Here is a 14,658-nt window from a genome sequence, read left to right on the forward strand (position 1 = left end):
TACTGTTCACAGATCTCTCCTTTAAATCATCTTCACTGGGTGGTGGACATCTGTGGCTTCTGCCTATTCTAGCATCCTGGGGTGAGAGCAATCTATTATTCCTTTGAAGAACCACCTTCCATGATTCTCAAGCCATTCTCAAGCATCCTAATATTCCTCTGAAGAACCATCTTGCCTGATTCTCAAGAACCACCTTCCCTGATTCTCATGGTTGGTGATGCAGCTCTTAACTTCTGGTTCCGGGAGTGGTCATGTGGTCCTGTCCTGGCCAGTGGAAATCCTGCTGGTCACAGTGACTGGTTCAGGAATGGCCATGTGACCCACTATGAGCTACTCAAAGCCTCTGAACATCAACATCAGCCCTGGCATTTTCACGGATACCATCAGGAAAGAGATGAGCTCTTTTTACATTGGGATGGCTCAGGTGGTAGAAAGTAAGTCTAGAAGTGCGAGGGGTCACAGATGGAGAGAAGAAAGCTAGTATAGATAACGCAGAACCTAGAGAAAGAGAATAAATGCTCATAACGTCATTTGAGCCACTGGATCCATCCAGGCCTGAAGTGAGATCTGCCTCCTGGACTTTTCAGTTGTGTCAGCCAGAAAATGCCTCCTTTAATGTAAGTTAGTTTGAATGTAGTTGCTGTCATCATCTTCAACTAAACAAATACAACCTGAAAATATATCCTGGCATCTACTATCTATGTCTGTGAGGTCTCTTCATCCAAGGGGAAGCTCACTTGCACCCCAGTGTTTACCAACAGCAACATTCCACGATCTCTGGTGCTGTCCATGGTGCTACCCATATCCAGCCTTCATGTTCCTCTACAAGCCACAGAGGTCTCTGAAGGCCAGCTCGGAACTTAGAAAAGCTGACTTTGCAGACACTTGTTTCACCTGAACATACCAGGTCTGCATGTGATTTGATTGACGGAGATCCACGACATTCCCCTCAGCTTGACCACATGCCCCCAAAGAGGCAGCTGGGGCAACTCTGGAAGTGAGGACATCTTCATCTATTATAGAAAAGGAGCTTGAGGTGCTAAGAGCCAGCAGGTCATGGGGCTGGCGCACGCCCTGGTCATATTCACTGTCACATAATAGTGTTTTGATAGCCCACTCCATTCTTTTGCTTAATGTAATAAATCTTCATTCCTGCTTTCTAAAGGGGGCTGGTCAGATGTTTCATGTTCACAAATCCATCAAGGGCAAAATCAACACACATTCCAGAGACGGTAATCTACAAATCAGACACTAAGTTTGGAAGGGTCGTTTGTCCTCCCCGCAACCAACATCTCCAGCCATGGTCCTCAGAGAGCACAAGTCTAGCATGATTCCTCATCCTCTTTACTTAAGAACTGTCCAAATAACTAGAGATCCAAATGAAGAAGAGGGGCATTCATAACATTTAAAGACTTTACCAACATGAAACCAATCTCTATGAAGTTAGAAAACCATACATCTTCTGTCATGTAAATTTTTTTTAGTTTTCACTTGATTATCCATTGCAAATACTGTCTCCACTGAAGTTCCTGATTGTGAGCAACAAAAACCAACTCTGACTATTTCAGCCAAAAAAGGAATTTTTTAAAAGGGAATTGGAGAGCTCAGAGAATCTCCAAAAAGGCGGAAGAATCAGATTTGCAGGCTACACAGCCAGGAACAATGCCTAACTGCAGCACAGAGATGCCCCAGCGAAGATGCCACTGATGTCACCACTGGGCACAGACATCATCCCTTGTTCCATGAAGCCCTAGCACTGGGCTCTGGATGCTGTTGCTAAGAACCGCTTCCCCTCATGCCTCTGGAAACCAGACACAGCTGATGGACTATGGCCCCTCTCGATTCTAAAGCCTGTTTTCTTGGTCACTAACTTCTGATTCAAGGTCTTCAGTGAGCGTGATGGGCATCAGAGCCTGAGTTGTGCGTCTGCTCTTCCTACAGGGAGGCTGTGAAAGTATCTGGCACATTAAATCTTTAGAGGAGGATATGGACTCCATTCCTACTCACAAATGAAAGGGGTTCAGATGTTGAGTGGCTTAAAAAAGTGATCAATATGCCCTAAATGTATAAATAATGGAGGAAGAAAGAGAGAATGTGTCGTGAGCAGAAACAGCTTTGCATTTAGGCACGGTCTAGCACCTAGAATGCTAATCTTTGCATTTTATGACTTGGACCAAATGGACCCCAGCTCCCAATCCAGCTCCCTGCTAGACTGGAAACCTTGCCTTCAATCCCAACCCTGTTGGCAAGGACTCTAATCCTTTCATCTCCTGTTTGCTCCACTGGGACTGGATTTTCTTCCAATAAACTTACAGTCCTCTGTTTAATCTTCTCAGCAACGCTTGAGTGCCTTGATTCTATTCTGGTGGAGGTCCATCTCGTATAGGAGTTAGGTTCAAATGTCAGCATGTAAGGTGAAAGCCATGTAGAGTGAACAATTACCCATGATCCCCGGTTTTTTGGGTAAGCACCAGCGGAAGTCACGGGCTTGAATTTAGGGGTCATGTCGTATGGAAGATAATGTGTACCTTTCAACACCAGAATTACATTCAGCACAAGATGCTCCCGCCATGACAGTCAAAGGAGAAACGGGGAATTAGAGCCTTCACAGGTCCCGTCTCATGCACACGTGGTGACACATATTCACTGAGGACAAGCGTGGGCTGAATGACCACACAATTTACAGTTTAAATCATTATGGTTACTCTCTCTGTTTCTATTTCTTCACTGAGATCACACTGTGCCACGTAAAGCCACTTGGCTTCCTGGCCTTCATTCCTCCATTCAGGAGCACACAGGCAGAGGGGGGACTCTATGCATTCCGGATGTGCTACTTCATGGAGTGAAAAAAAGCCCCAGGACTCTGCAGGCTTCTGGCAAGGCCCTCGCCTTCCATCCCTCCATCCCACCAGGGCCCATAGCCTCACTTCCAGTTTCTGCCTTGAGATCACCAAGGCTGATCTCTTTATGCCTCTTAGTCCCATATCCTTCAATTGCTTTAGGAAGACCAGGCCTCCGAGGGTCTTCCCTAACTCTTCAGACCCTAATCTCATGCTCTGTACAGAATGACAGGCAACCCACCACCACCCAGCCCACACCAGACCCCTCCCCTGCTTGACTTTCCTCCATAGTACTTCTCACTACTCGACAGACTGTATTTGTATGATTTACGTATCTGTCTTCCACCACTGGAATATGAGTTCTACAAAGGTGGGGCTTTGTCTGTTTTCTTCACGCTGTATCCCCACCATCTAGACTAGAGGCCAGCACATGGTAGGCTTTCAATAAATGTTTGTCGAATGAATGAATGAACGAAACGGACTCTGATGACTCTTCAGGATCTTTTAAATAGACCCTCGCCCATGCCAAGTGCTCTCTGGAAGCCCCGTGCCACGCGCCAGCCTCCCTTGCATAACAAACCAACGCAAGCCTGCACTGTAATGCCATTTGCATCCGTGTAGTGTAAGGAGAACTGTACACCCTGGACTCACTGACAGCCCCAGGCTCCATAGTTTGCTTGCATGAGATACAAAATGGGCTGACTCATCCGGCTCTGATCATACACTTACTCCTGCAAAAACGGGCAAATGCCAAGTCCTGAGCTTAATCCTGTCTTTCAGGGCAAGCTACTCAGAGATCCATTTCCAAATTGTAGTTACATAGCAAAAAAAAAAAGAAGAAAAAAGGAAAGAAAGAAATTTGTTTCCTAATAATACGATCCAGCACATTCTGCCAGCCACGATCCTTTGCTTGCTCCCCAATGTGGGATTCACGGGCGAGAGAAAGAACGGCTGGGTCCCCAGGGGTGAGCCCCCTCCTCTGAGCAAATGGTCTCACATTCGAGGCTCTGAACCATCACCGGAGGAAGATCTGTCATCGTATAGAGCTGCCCAAACTTTGCCAGGGCAGTGGGCAATGCTGCCTGGCAGAGCACATGCCCAAGTTAGCACTGGAGGATTCCTCCCCCACCGTGGATTCTAATTTTAAAAGCAGTTGAAGAAAGAGGCAGGGGAGGGAGGAGCTTAGGAACCAAGGAGACGGGAAGTATAGCAGGGTTCACTTACCGGTAAATGATGCCCTTGCTCTGTAAGAAGAACAGACCAATGGCAATTTCCGCAGCATAAAATCTGAAATTAAAAAAAAGAAAAAAGCAATGGAGAAATTCAAGGACACCATAGGCTTGGCAACTCTCAGAACTCAATACAACATTGAACTGGGCATAGGGCATTAATGTTCCACCATGGATGGCCAACCATACAGCTCATAAAACGAAGTACGAGAGTCTGGACGGATCAACAGGGTTTACAGAGCTATGAGGCTAAGGACAAAATGCGGTGGGCAGAGGTTCAGCACCTGCTTGGTGGGGAGGAGGCCACGGGATGTGATGACCTGGCTGGAGAATGATCATTTCAGACTCCAGCATGATAACGGCTAACATCTGCTGAAGGCTTACCATCAACCTTGCATCATTTCAGGTTATCATCTGATTAAATCTAAATAACAATCCTATAAGGTAGGTGACACTACTACTTCCCTGTTCCTCAAATGAGGAAACTGAGGCTTAGTGACATGAAATAACTTGACCAGGTTATACAGCTGATGAATGGCTCAGCCAGTATTGGAAACAGCACCTGGCTAGAGCGTAAGCTCTTCATGAAGGCCCGGAAGGAAACAGATTTTTGAGAGAACCAGAAAGCCCCGTTACAAAGGTTAGGCAGGCCTTTGGGGAGCTCTGTAAAATGTCCTGACAATGTGTCTTGTGTGATAATGGAGCGAAGGTCAGTGGTCAATTAGATGTCAGAACTACAAGAAGAGCCAACCCATTAGGACTGTGCCAAGATACACAAATGGCACGACCTGGAAGCACGAGAATGCAAACGCTATCAGAATTAGTGCTCATGACCTGGGCAGGTGGGAGGAGGGGGGCAAGGCTGAGCTGAACAGGAGTCAGCAGGCCTCTGCGATGATGGGATGGCGCCCTAGATGAGCCTCCAGAGCTTTCTAGTGGGACGGTAAGAGCCCGGCAAACTCCCTAGGAGAGGTTAGCTCTGCTGATCCTATGACTTGCCGTGCTCCTGTTCTCCAACAGCCGGGAGAAACAGGATGACATTTGTGTTCTAAAGAGAAGAGACCAGCTGCCTTGTGGACTGAAGGGGACAGCATGAGCTCAGCAGGGGAAACAGATTTCCAAAGACACAGAGTCAGTCTCTCCACCCCAAGAGCCACAGAGCGTAGTCTCTACGCAGCTTGCGCCTTCACCTCCCTGGAACGAGGGCATCTCAGAGGGAGAGTGGTGTCGGACAGAGAACGTGGGCAAAGAAAATCTGGGTCAGAATTCTGGATCTGCCTCACACTAGCTCTGTGACCTTGATCAAGTCTCTAAAAACTCTCTGGGCCTGGCACATAGTAAGCTCTCAATAAACATCAGCAAAGGAATACACAAAACCTACAATGACATTCCCCAAGGAAGCTATAGGGCTTTCTTCATGAGCCAGGGGCAAAACTTAGAGATAGGGACTTCCCTGGAAGTCCAGTGGTTAAGACTCCGCGCTTCCAATTCAAGGGGCATGAGTTCGATCCCTCGTCAGGGAACTAAGATCCCACATGCCACGCAGCGCGGCCCCAAGAAACTTAGAGATAAAGGAATAGCTGTGGCTTTCAAGCTTCATGTTCTTAGCTGGTGTCAAGAAAGAAAGAAGTATCCCATCTCAGCAGAACACCCTTTGCCCCGGCCATGTGTTTCTCAGAAGCCCAAGATGTTTAAAGAAAAAGCTCAAGATGTTTAAAATCCCTATTCGACTAAGAACCCAAAAGAACTAACAACCCACCCATTTATCCCAAGGGAAAAGCACAGCACCAGTTCTCACTTACACAGCGTGAGGTTCCTTGAACCGGCCCACTTGTTGGATGTGGTACATGAGGTCGCCACCATTCACATACTCCATCACAAAGTACAGGCGGTCCTGGGAGAAGACAGCAAAGAGCAAAGTCAGCCTCTTACAGTTTCTTGGGGTCCAAATGGAGAGCAGGTAATAGCTGGGATTTATGAGCAAAACCACCAGGACTCTATGACAGGTTGGGTGCACTGTTTCCCCAAGCGGAGTATTTGTGCCACTGGAAGTACGCAAGTGACCACAGGCAGTATATGAATTGTTTTTTTAAATTAATAATGCTAACTTTATACTTGTCGGTACTGGAAGATATAATTAGCACATTAATCTTGTGACTTAGTGGCTATCATTGTTTAGTAAATCTTATTTTAATAAACAGTGGAGACTATTAAGTGAATCACATACAGGTAACAGGTAAGCTGTGGGAGCCAGCCTCCACCATGTCCCCTGCGATTTCCACTGCCCGGTGTTCACATCCTGGTGTAGTCCCTTCCCTCTGAGAATTGGACTGACTTGTGTAACCAATAGGATATTGTAAAAATGACAGTGTGTGGCTTCCGGGACTGGTCGCATTGTGAAATATGTGTTTCTGTTTTACTTATATATTAAGGTGGCTGGGTCACTGTGTAAAAGGGGGTTTGCTGTCAAAAGTCACCAAGCTATTGTACGGGGCTGTAAGACCAGGAGGAGGGTAGCAGAGAAGTGATGTGTAGGGCAAAGGGTCCCTATGAAATCAATATAGGATTTGAAGTCTCTTTCCACTACTTACTAGCTGTGCAACAGCTGTTACTTAACCTCTCAAATCTCCAGCTTTCTCTCCACCTGTAAAGTGGACACGACCCACCTGCCCATAGAGTAAGTACAAAGATGACGTATGTAAAGTGTTCTAACAATGATGGTGGCCATACAACAAAGGTTTAGTCCACCACTAAAAAAAGTCCTCCTTACAGTGCACAGAACTTTATCTTACATATAACAGTCATGTGTGCATTTATCAAATGTGTATTGGGTGTATAATAATTAGAATAAAAACAACTAAACGAAGCTACCACCTTGCCAGCACGATGTGACTAAGCTGAGCGCTTTACATATTGTGTCTCATTTATCTCTGAACAACCCAACATGACAAACATTACCTTTTCCCCATGGCAGGATTTGAACCCCGGGCAGGTTGGTTTCAGAGTCTACACTTGTAACCTCGTATTATGCAGCATCCCGTGTAAGGTTCTGACCCAGACACTGTATGGATGTGTGGGTGTGTCCTCCCTTCTGGGAGCTTCCAGGCCAGGGGAGAAGAGAAGGGACGTCAGAAAAAGCTGGCAGACCACAAGGGACGGGTACAGGTTAATCAATTATTTTTGAAATGTCGAAGGACTTTCTCAGCCCGACTCTACTTCACCCTCTCAACATCTCTAATGAGAGGCAGAACCCTCCACTCCAAGGCATATGAGGTTTGCAAAAAAGGTCACTTACAAGTTAGTGGCAGAGTGGAGACAGTCAGCCAGAACTGCCCACACCCTGCCCCTGGTTCTTTGGGGGTTTTCTGATAGAAAACAAGCCTAAAAATAGCATCTGTCTTTGCTGCACATTGAAGAGAACCAAAACACTTGCTTTTAAAAATTATTTTTAAAACTAGCAGATGGCATCGGCCACAGAGAGAGAAGAAAGTGAGGGAGAGATTTCAGTTGCTTGCTTTCTGCTTGGAAGAACTCAACTTGCCCCCCCAGACTCATTAGTCAGAAGCCCCACATCAGGGAGAGAGCTCCACGGTGGGTAATGCCACGTTCTGTGGTCTGTTTCTACCACTCACTGTATTCGGGGCAACCCTGAGATCTGTCATCTTCGAACTGTACTAAGTGTGGCGTTGGCGCACCAGTTCTTCAGCTATTAAACATTATGGTTGGCATCTTGCTGTCCTTTCATTTTCCGAGCAAACACTTAATGATGCCCACTCTTCGCCAGGCTCTTCTACTGCCAGAGATGCTACTGTGAACGATTCGTGGTGCCCAATGTTAAGGATTCCCCCAGGCAAGTGGGGAGACCAGATAAACTTCCAAATGGCAATGTCTCCCAAAATGGGGTGCGAGATCATTTTAGGTGGGCTATGTTTTTACCTTTCGAGTTTTGTGTTTATCTTAATGCATATTATTAAAAATATAACTAGCACTGAAGCCCCTGCTTTGACGGCTATTATTCCTGTAGAGGGAGAGTAGAATGCCTGGAGTTACAAAAGAGGAGATGGGATCAAGACATGGGATCAGATTATGATGAACTGCATAAGGTCATCCACCCGAACGTCAGTCATCTCACTTACGTTAAGACCTTTACCACGTTGTTCTAAATCATCTGCTAAAATGTACTTATTTTATAATGTTTTTTATTAACTTACCTTATTTTTTTTTTACTTAAACACAGTTATTTAAAAATTTTAAAACTTCATACCAAAGTCATAAATGGAGATTCATTGTCTCTGTAAAAAAATAAATGCCTCTCTGGAGTCTATTGACTCCATGCTATCACCAGTCTGGCTTTGGTACATCAATCCCTTAAATGACTTATTTTTAAAATAAATGTAATTTGCCCATGTACTTCATCTCCCACTCCAACGCAAGGAACATCAAAATTTGGAAGACACTGCCAATGGCAATCTAGAGCCCATCTTGAGCAGAGAAGTGAATTTTAGAACTTTTATTGAGCACTGATGTTTGCAATTCATGGTATTAGGTGTTAAAAGGGCAAAAATGATAAGGTACAGGTCTTGCCGTCAGAAAATTCAGAATCTTGGTTAATTCCATAGGAATTCAGAATCATGGTTAATATACAACTAACTAAAGCCATCATCTAAAGTAGGATGTGTTCAGAGAAATTTCAGGAGAGGGACTTCAGCTCACCCACTACCTCCAATTCTGACATAATTATTCCCCCCATAGTGCCCTGAAATCCGACTTTGTTCCCCACGCTCCCTATAAAATTATTCCAAGGCGTCACAGATCTTTCTCATAGTCACATGCAGTGGGTTTGGATCAGGACCTACTTGCTGGCCTCTCCTACATGGACATCGGAAAGTATGCATTGAACATGGACTCCAAGTCCAGCTTGGTTCCTGCTACTTGCTCTGTTTTCCAAAGAGGACGTGTCACAGCTCAAAACATCAACTCTCATCGCTCTAGGCTGATGAATCTCGACTTCAATTTCTACCCTCTCCCTTCCTCCTGAGCTCCAGTCAGCTCCAGCTGGCTACAGGACGTTTCTACGTGGGTGTTCCACTGTCAACTCCAATTAAAAGCTCCGAAAGGCGAGCTCACCATCTTTCTCTTCAAACTAGCCAGTCTGCTCAACTTTCAAAGTGTTTCTTCCAAATTATCATCATTATTGCAGTTACTCTTCATTTACACACTTGCCCTTGTCTCTGAAGCGTGAAACGACTTCAGTTAATTTTAAATTTCCTTTCTCCGTGACCGCTCATATTCAATCAGTAAATAAATAAAATTAAATATCTGTCTGTCACCGTAGCGTGCAAAATGGTGGGAGAGAATTTTTCAAATTTGGAGTGTGAATATGAGGGTAGTCTGATTTAAAACGATGGCTGGATTGCATGTGCAGAATTCACCAGGGGAGGCCTTGGACAGGGCAGGGCATTTAAAGAGATAATCACTGTTCCTCCAAGACAGCTGAAAGTGGGATGTGACACAATGCCCATGTGACTGTCAGGAGGACACTTGCCACTTTTAATAAGATACCATGGACAGAGAAAATCAACAATGTGGGCAACTCTAAGCGCGTACCCTGCTCTAAGGTGAGTTGCATAAGCGTCAATCTATTTAATGATCTTTAGTGATTTTCCAAGCTGGTCAGTGAATCAATCCTGTCTGTAAACTGTTCCTCTTACTGCAAAGATCCATCTGTTTCTATCAAGAAGCTGTGCAGTTAAGAGCCTTAGCTGTGGCACGAGCTAGTACTGGGTTCAAGTGCCGGTTATCCTGCTTACTTACTCTGAGACCTTGCATCAGTTACTTAAACTTCCCCTGCCTTCCTAAAGGGGCACGAATAGCTTCTCTTCCATATGGGTTTGCAAAGATGTAACAGATAATGCATGGGGTCCATGCAAACTCACAGAGGCTCACTCAAGTGAGTGTGTGGACACCTTCTTTCCTCTGTATTCTATAGCCTAAGAATCTCTATCAGAATCAAGCAACTTGATGCTCCTCTAACTGTATTTTCTGCTTTCTAAGCTTTGCCCTTCCACATAGAGAGCAAAGTTCTCAAGGGCTAGGGCCATCTCTCTTCTTCCTTGGAATTCTATGGACCTCTGATTATTGAATGAATATGCAAAAGCTACCATCAGAGGGCAGAGAGAACCAGGCTGTGTCTATTCCTCCCCACCCCGGCTCTATATGCCTGGGTTGCATTCCTGGGTCCTTTCCTGCACTCAAGATTCTTGGATGGCTTTAGTTGCCTGAGGCCCAGACACCTATCAAGCTCTCTCCACCTTCCTCTCCTTGGATGCATTGAATACCATGTTTGCACTGCTAGCAGCAGGCTATGTCCTGCTCCAACCCAGTTAGTCTCCTTGGATTCAAGGTGGCGTCTCCCACCTGACAAGAGCGCCAATTATTCCTTCCCTGTAGATACACCCCCTTCTTAAAGGTTCCTGCTGAATTAGTAGCCAATGACTAGGTGATTGGGCTAGGAATAAAACAACTGACCTATGCTGAATCAATCAGATTCTCTTTCCTGTGTATGAATTGGAATTCGGGGAATTTGGTGGATAGGCAAACTGCGAGGGACTAGGGAAGCCATGTTACCATGAGCGGGGGTGGGGGGTGTGTGTGTGGGGGGGAAAACAAAGAAAGCAAGGAAAAAGAAACAGAGATCCAGTCTAGAAAGCTTTGAAGTTACAGTTTCTAGATCTTCATGACGCTCAGGTACATCTTTGCCTTTGGGTTGTTTTTCTTCCAATAATTCTTTTTTTTTTTTTTTTTTTTTTTAACATCAGCTAGTTTGGAAGAGGTATTCTGTTTCCTGCAACTCAACCATGGCCAACTGAGACTACGGCCAAGAGTTTCCTACAGCAACGCCCTTACATTAAACTATATCCTTGGATACTGCTGCCAACCCAGAGTTGACCCCGAGTTACCAGGACCACTTGGACACTCGGTGCTCAATGGACATGTCGTCAGGGGCCAACTCTACAAGTGGAATCATCCTCATCCCCCTCCCTGTCCCTTTTTGCATTCTGGGTTGACGCCCCTCCCGGCATGCCTTGCAACTGAGTTCTTGCTGGGCTACAACAGCAAATTTGGGGAGGAAGTAATTCCTGTCCTTCAATGACTCATAAAATCTAATTCTATTTTTAAAAAAAAGAAAAAAGAAGTGCATATGTTCAATTGAAAAGAAAACATTTAAAATAGATGTTTTGCTTAGGAGACTTAACTGCCTGTGCCCACTGGCGGTTGGGAAACTGCATGAATGTGCTGGGCTGACAATTGTACCCGGGAAAAACTGCAAAAGGGCTGGAGGAAACATAATCCTTTTGTGCCCCTCCAGCCAGGTGCCCCTCCAGCCCAGCTCAAATAATGCGGGTAGCCTCCCTTTTTGTTTGTTCTGCACTTTGTACAACACCTCTTTTATTTATTATTATTATTATTATTATTATTTTGCGGTACGCGGGCCTCTCACTGTTGCAGCCTCTCCCGTTGCAGAGCACAGGCTCCGGACACGCAGGCTCAGCAGCCATGGTTCACGGGCCCAGCCGCTCCACGGCATGTGGGATCTTCCCGGACAGGGGCACGAACCCGTGCCCCCTGCATCGGCAGGCGGACTCTCAACCACTGCGCCACCAGGGAAGCCCACACCACCTCTTTTAATCCTCACTTCTTAAAGATGATGAAACGAATATGCAGATCTGTTAAGTGACTTCCTGGAGGTCACACAGCCAGTAATCACAGACCCAGATTTATCTGACTGAGAAGCTCGTGCTTATCCCTTTGTGCTTCTAGAATAATTGGCCTAAACCCCATTCTCCGAAGATCAGTTCCTCTAATGAGCAATTCTCTAAAACTTCAACCCCCTTCTGATGGCTTTTGTATCTGTGTATTTGAGTATTAACTTTTGCCATCTTGTGGCACATTCAACACTTTTAACTTGTTTTATTATCGACTCTCCTGAAATAATATAAATTCAAAATGAAGACAATTATCCACTGGCCCCTCCCTAAATCAAATCAAAGTTTCGATTTATCTTATCTGTGTCTCTGATTCTTTTCCGTGTGCAGATTCAATTTTAAAACATTTAGAATAATCTCTTAAATAGAATGTAATATCTTACATTTTCTGTTAACATTGTGCCATGCATGCTTTTCAAGGGTCTTTAAAATCCAGTTGTCTAAGAATACTTCTGATGTAACTTTGCTTTTCTAAACAAGTTTTTAGAAATTAAATGTGTATCATTTTAAGAATGACAAAAATTGTTTTGTATATTGGTAGGGTGTCTTTTTCCTTTTTATCTATTCTGACCACCTTCAAGATTTTTCTGTTTTATCAAGGATCTTTTATCTTCCAAATTCTAAGTCTCTAGCAAAAAAAACATATCAAATTTGCAGCATGTTATAATAAATTTGTCATTTTTTAAAGGTAGATGATTCATAAAAGAATTCTGGGTCACAAAATACAAAATGACGCTCCACTCAGGCTACACTGGCCTCCTTGCTGCTCCTCATATATGCCGAGCATGTCACTGCCTCAGGCGTTTACACTCACTCTCCCTGCTGTCTAGAACACTTTGCCCCTAGACATCCACGTGCCTCGCTCCCTCATTTGCTCTGGTCTCTGCTCAAATGTCATCCTTAACAGAAAGACCTTCCTTGATCATCCAATCAAAAATAGCATCTCTGTCTTCATCCATCCATCTCTCCCCCCTTTATTTTTTGTTATTATTGTTTATTATGTCTCCTCCATTCGAATGTAAATTCCAAAGGAACAGGGGACTTTATCTCTTTTGTTCACTGATGTACCCTCACAGGGATGCAGCTGGGTCCTGACATATTTATGTCAACAAATAAATATTTGTTGACAGAATCAATAAGCCTTAGTACCCCCTGTAGACTGGCAGTAATGATCTGACTTTCAGGGATGCTGGCTTTAGGGATACTGCCTATTCCAGCCAGGACGCCTCCACCTCTGGAGCACCAGTCTGGGGGTCAGAGGATATGCAACTCCAGAAGGTGAGCGTGAGACAATGACCACCTTCATGGGCCTTCCTGCTCACTTGAGCCAGGTTAACAATGGTTTGTTTCACCTACAGGCAGGGCTCCCTAAATTTGAAAATCACTCCCACCACGAAATCTTTCCAATCATCGCAACATCCTTGTGGAGTAAGTAGGTGGCTCTTTCATAGTGAAAAGAACACCTGAAGGGGCATGAGGACACCTGCCACTTACCAACAGTGTAACCTGAGGCATTTCAAATTTCTGAGGGTTGGTTTCCTTTGCAGAAGTGGGGACAGTAATACGTGCTTGTGGTGTTCTTGTTAAAATTAAATGTGATCATGACAATGAAGATAATTCCTAAACTAGAAAAAGGAATCTGGAAGTAAGGCAGAGGCAGGATAGCAAGGCTTCGGGGTTTGGGGTTCTAGAGTCTTAGAGAACAAATGCCAGTGCCACCCCCCTCACTGTGTGTGGCATTGCTCAAGTTACTGAACTTCTCTGAATATCAGTGCCCTTATCTATACATTGGGGGTAGTCACAGGGCCCACCCAGTCGAAGTGTCAGCAGGATAAAATGAGAGGTTACCTGTAGAGCACTGAGCACAGTGCCTGACACAGGCTGACACACTAAGGCTTCTGCTTTTTGTGGTTTTGATCATCCCTGTTGAGGCCACTTTGGTAGCCACTCAACATAATTTGCTAGCAAAAGCTTGGTCTCTGGGTTCAGTGGGCCTCTGACCCTGTGCTGTGTCCAGGGAAAGCTACCCTACATCCCAGTTCCTCAATCCATTCACCTGCCAAGTCGGGTGTCAGATAATCCCTTCCACCCAAGATGTTTTGTGAGGGTGGAACGAAACAGAGTTTTCAAAGGCCCACAGGATGGCAGATGCACAGACAGAAAGTCAGATCCACTCCAGGGATGGGAAAGCTGAAGGAGGAAGCACCAGGTGAAGGATGTGGCCGGGCCCCTGCTGGAGCCTGGAGACAGGTTGGCTGCTGGTGGTTCTGCCCCAACGCGTGTCAGGTAGAGTGGAAATCGGGTAACGTACACTCAAAAGACCTCATAGTGCAGTGATTAAGTGTAAAGCCGCTCGGAGCCAGGTTGCCTGGGTTCAAGTCCTGGCCCTGAAACGTACTAGCTGTATGGCCTCAGCGCCCGTCTGTGACATTGGGACGATGTCGGGACCCATGCAAGGGCTGCCACGGATGTGGCTTATGCCTCACGTATAGTAGGCATTATTAGGTCTTTGAAATAAATTTATGTAAAATTAAAATATATGTGCTTAGCCAAAAGAAAAAGTAAATGAAAAACATTTTCAGTGGGGGCCTTTTACTCAATGAGCATCTGCTGCTGAGTGGACGTGAGATGGGAGGGTCTCTGCTCTCCCCTCAGCCAGCCCCGCTCAGCCCCGCAAGGGCCTCGAGTTCAGCTGGCAGGGAGTGTATCTCCCCAAGCCAAGCGTAACTCTGCTATTTAAAGTTACATTTCCCCCCCCCTCAACATGACTTAACGATTTCATCTGATCCTCACCAACAAGAAAGCAACCTGTTCCGTCCCTGG

At 45.4% G+C, this 14,658-nt stretch overlaps 1 protein-coding gene across 2 annotated transcripts in view; it reads right to left on the minus strand.

Moving 5' to 3' along the window:
* PRKCB (protein kinase C beta) overlaps positions 1-14,658 on the minus strand; it is a gene marked incomplete at both ends in the record, with an annotated part of 312,013 nt that overhangs the window by 37,524 nt on the left and 259,831 nt on the right. For both annotated transcript variants that reach the window (XM_082856532.1, XM_082856531.1), the window contains 2 exons: positions 4,065-4,127; positions 5,872-5,963. In XM_082856532.1, coding sequence (XP_082712658.1) covers positions 4,065-4,127; positions 5,872-5,963 — 155 coding nt within the window. The remainder of the gene's footprint in view (positions 1-4,064; positions 4,128-5,871; positions 5,964-14,658) is intronic.

This window comes from Leucopleurus acutus, assembly GCF_964270905.1.
Source record: "Leucopleurus acutus genome assembly, chromosome: 16".
NCBI classification, from domain to species: domain Eukaryota; kingdom Metazoa; phylum Chordata; class Mammalia; order Artiodactyla; family Delphinidae; genus Leucopleurus; species Leucopleurus acutus.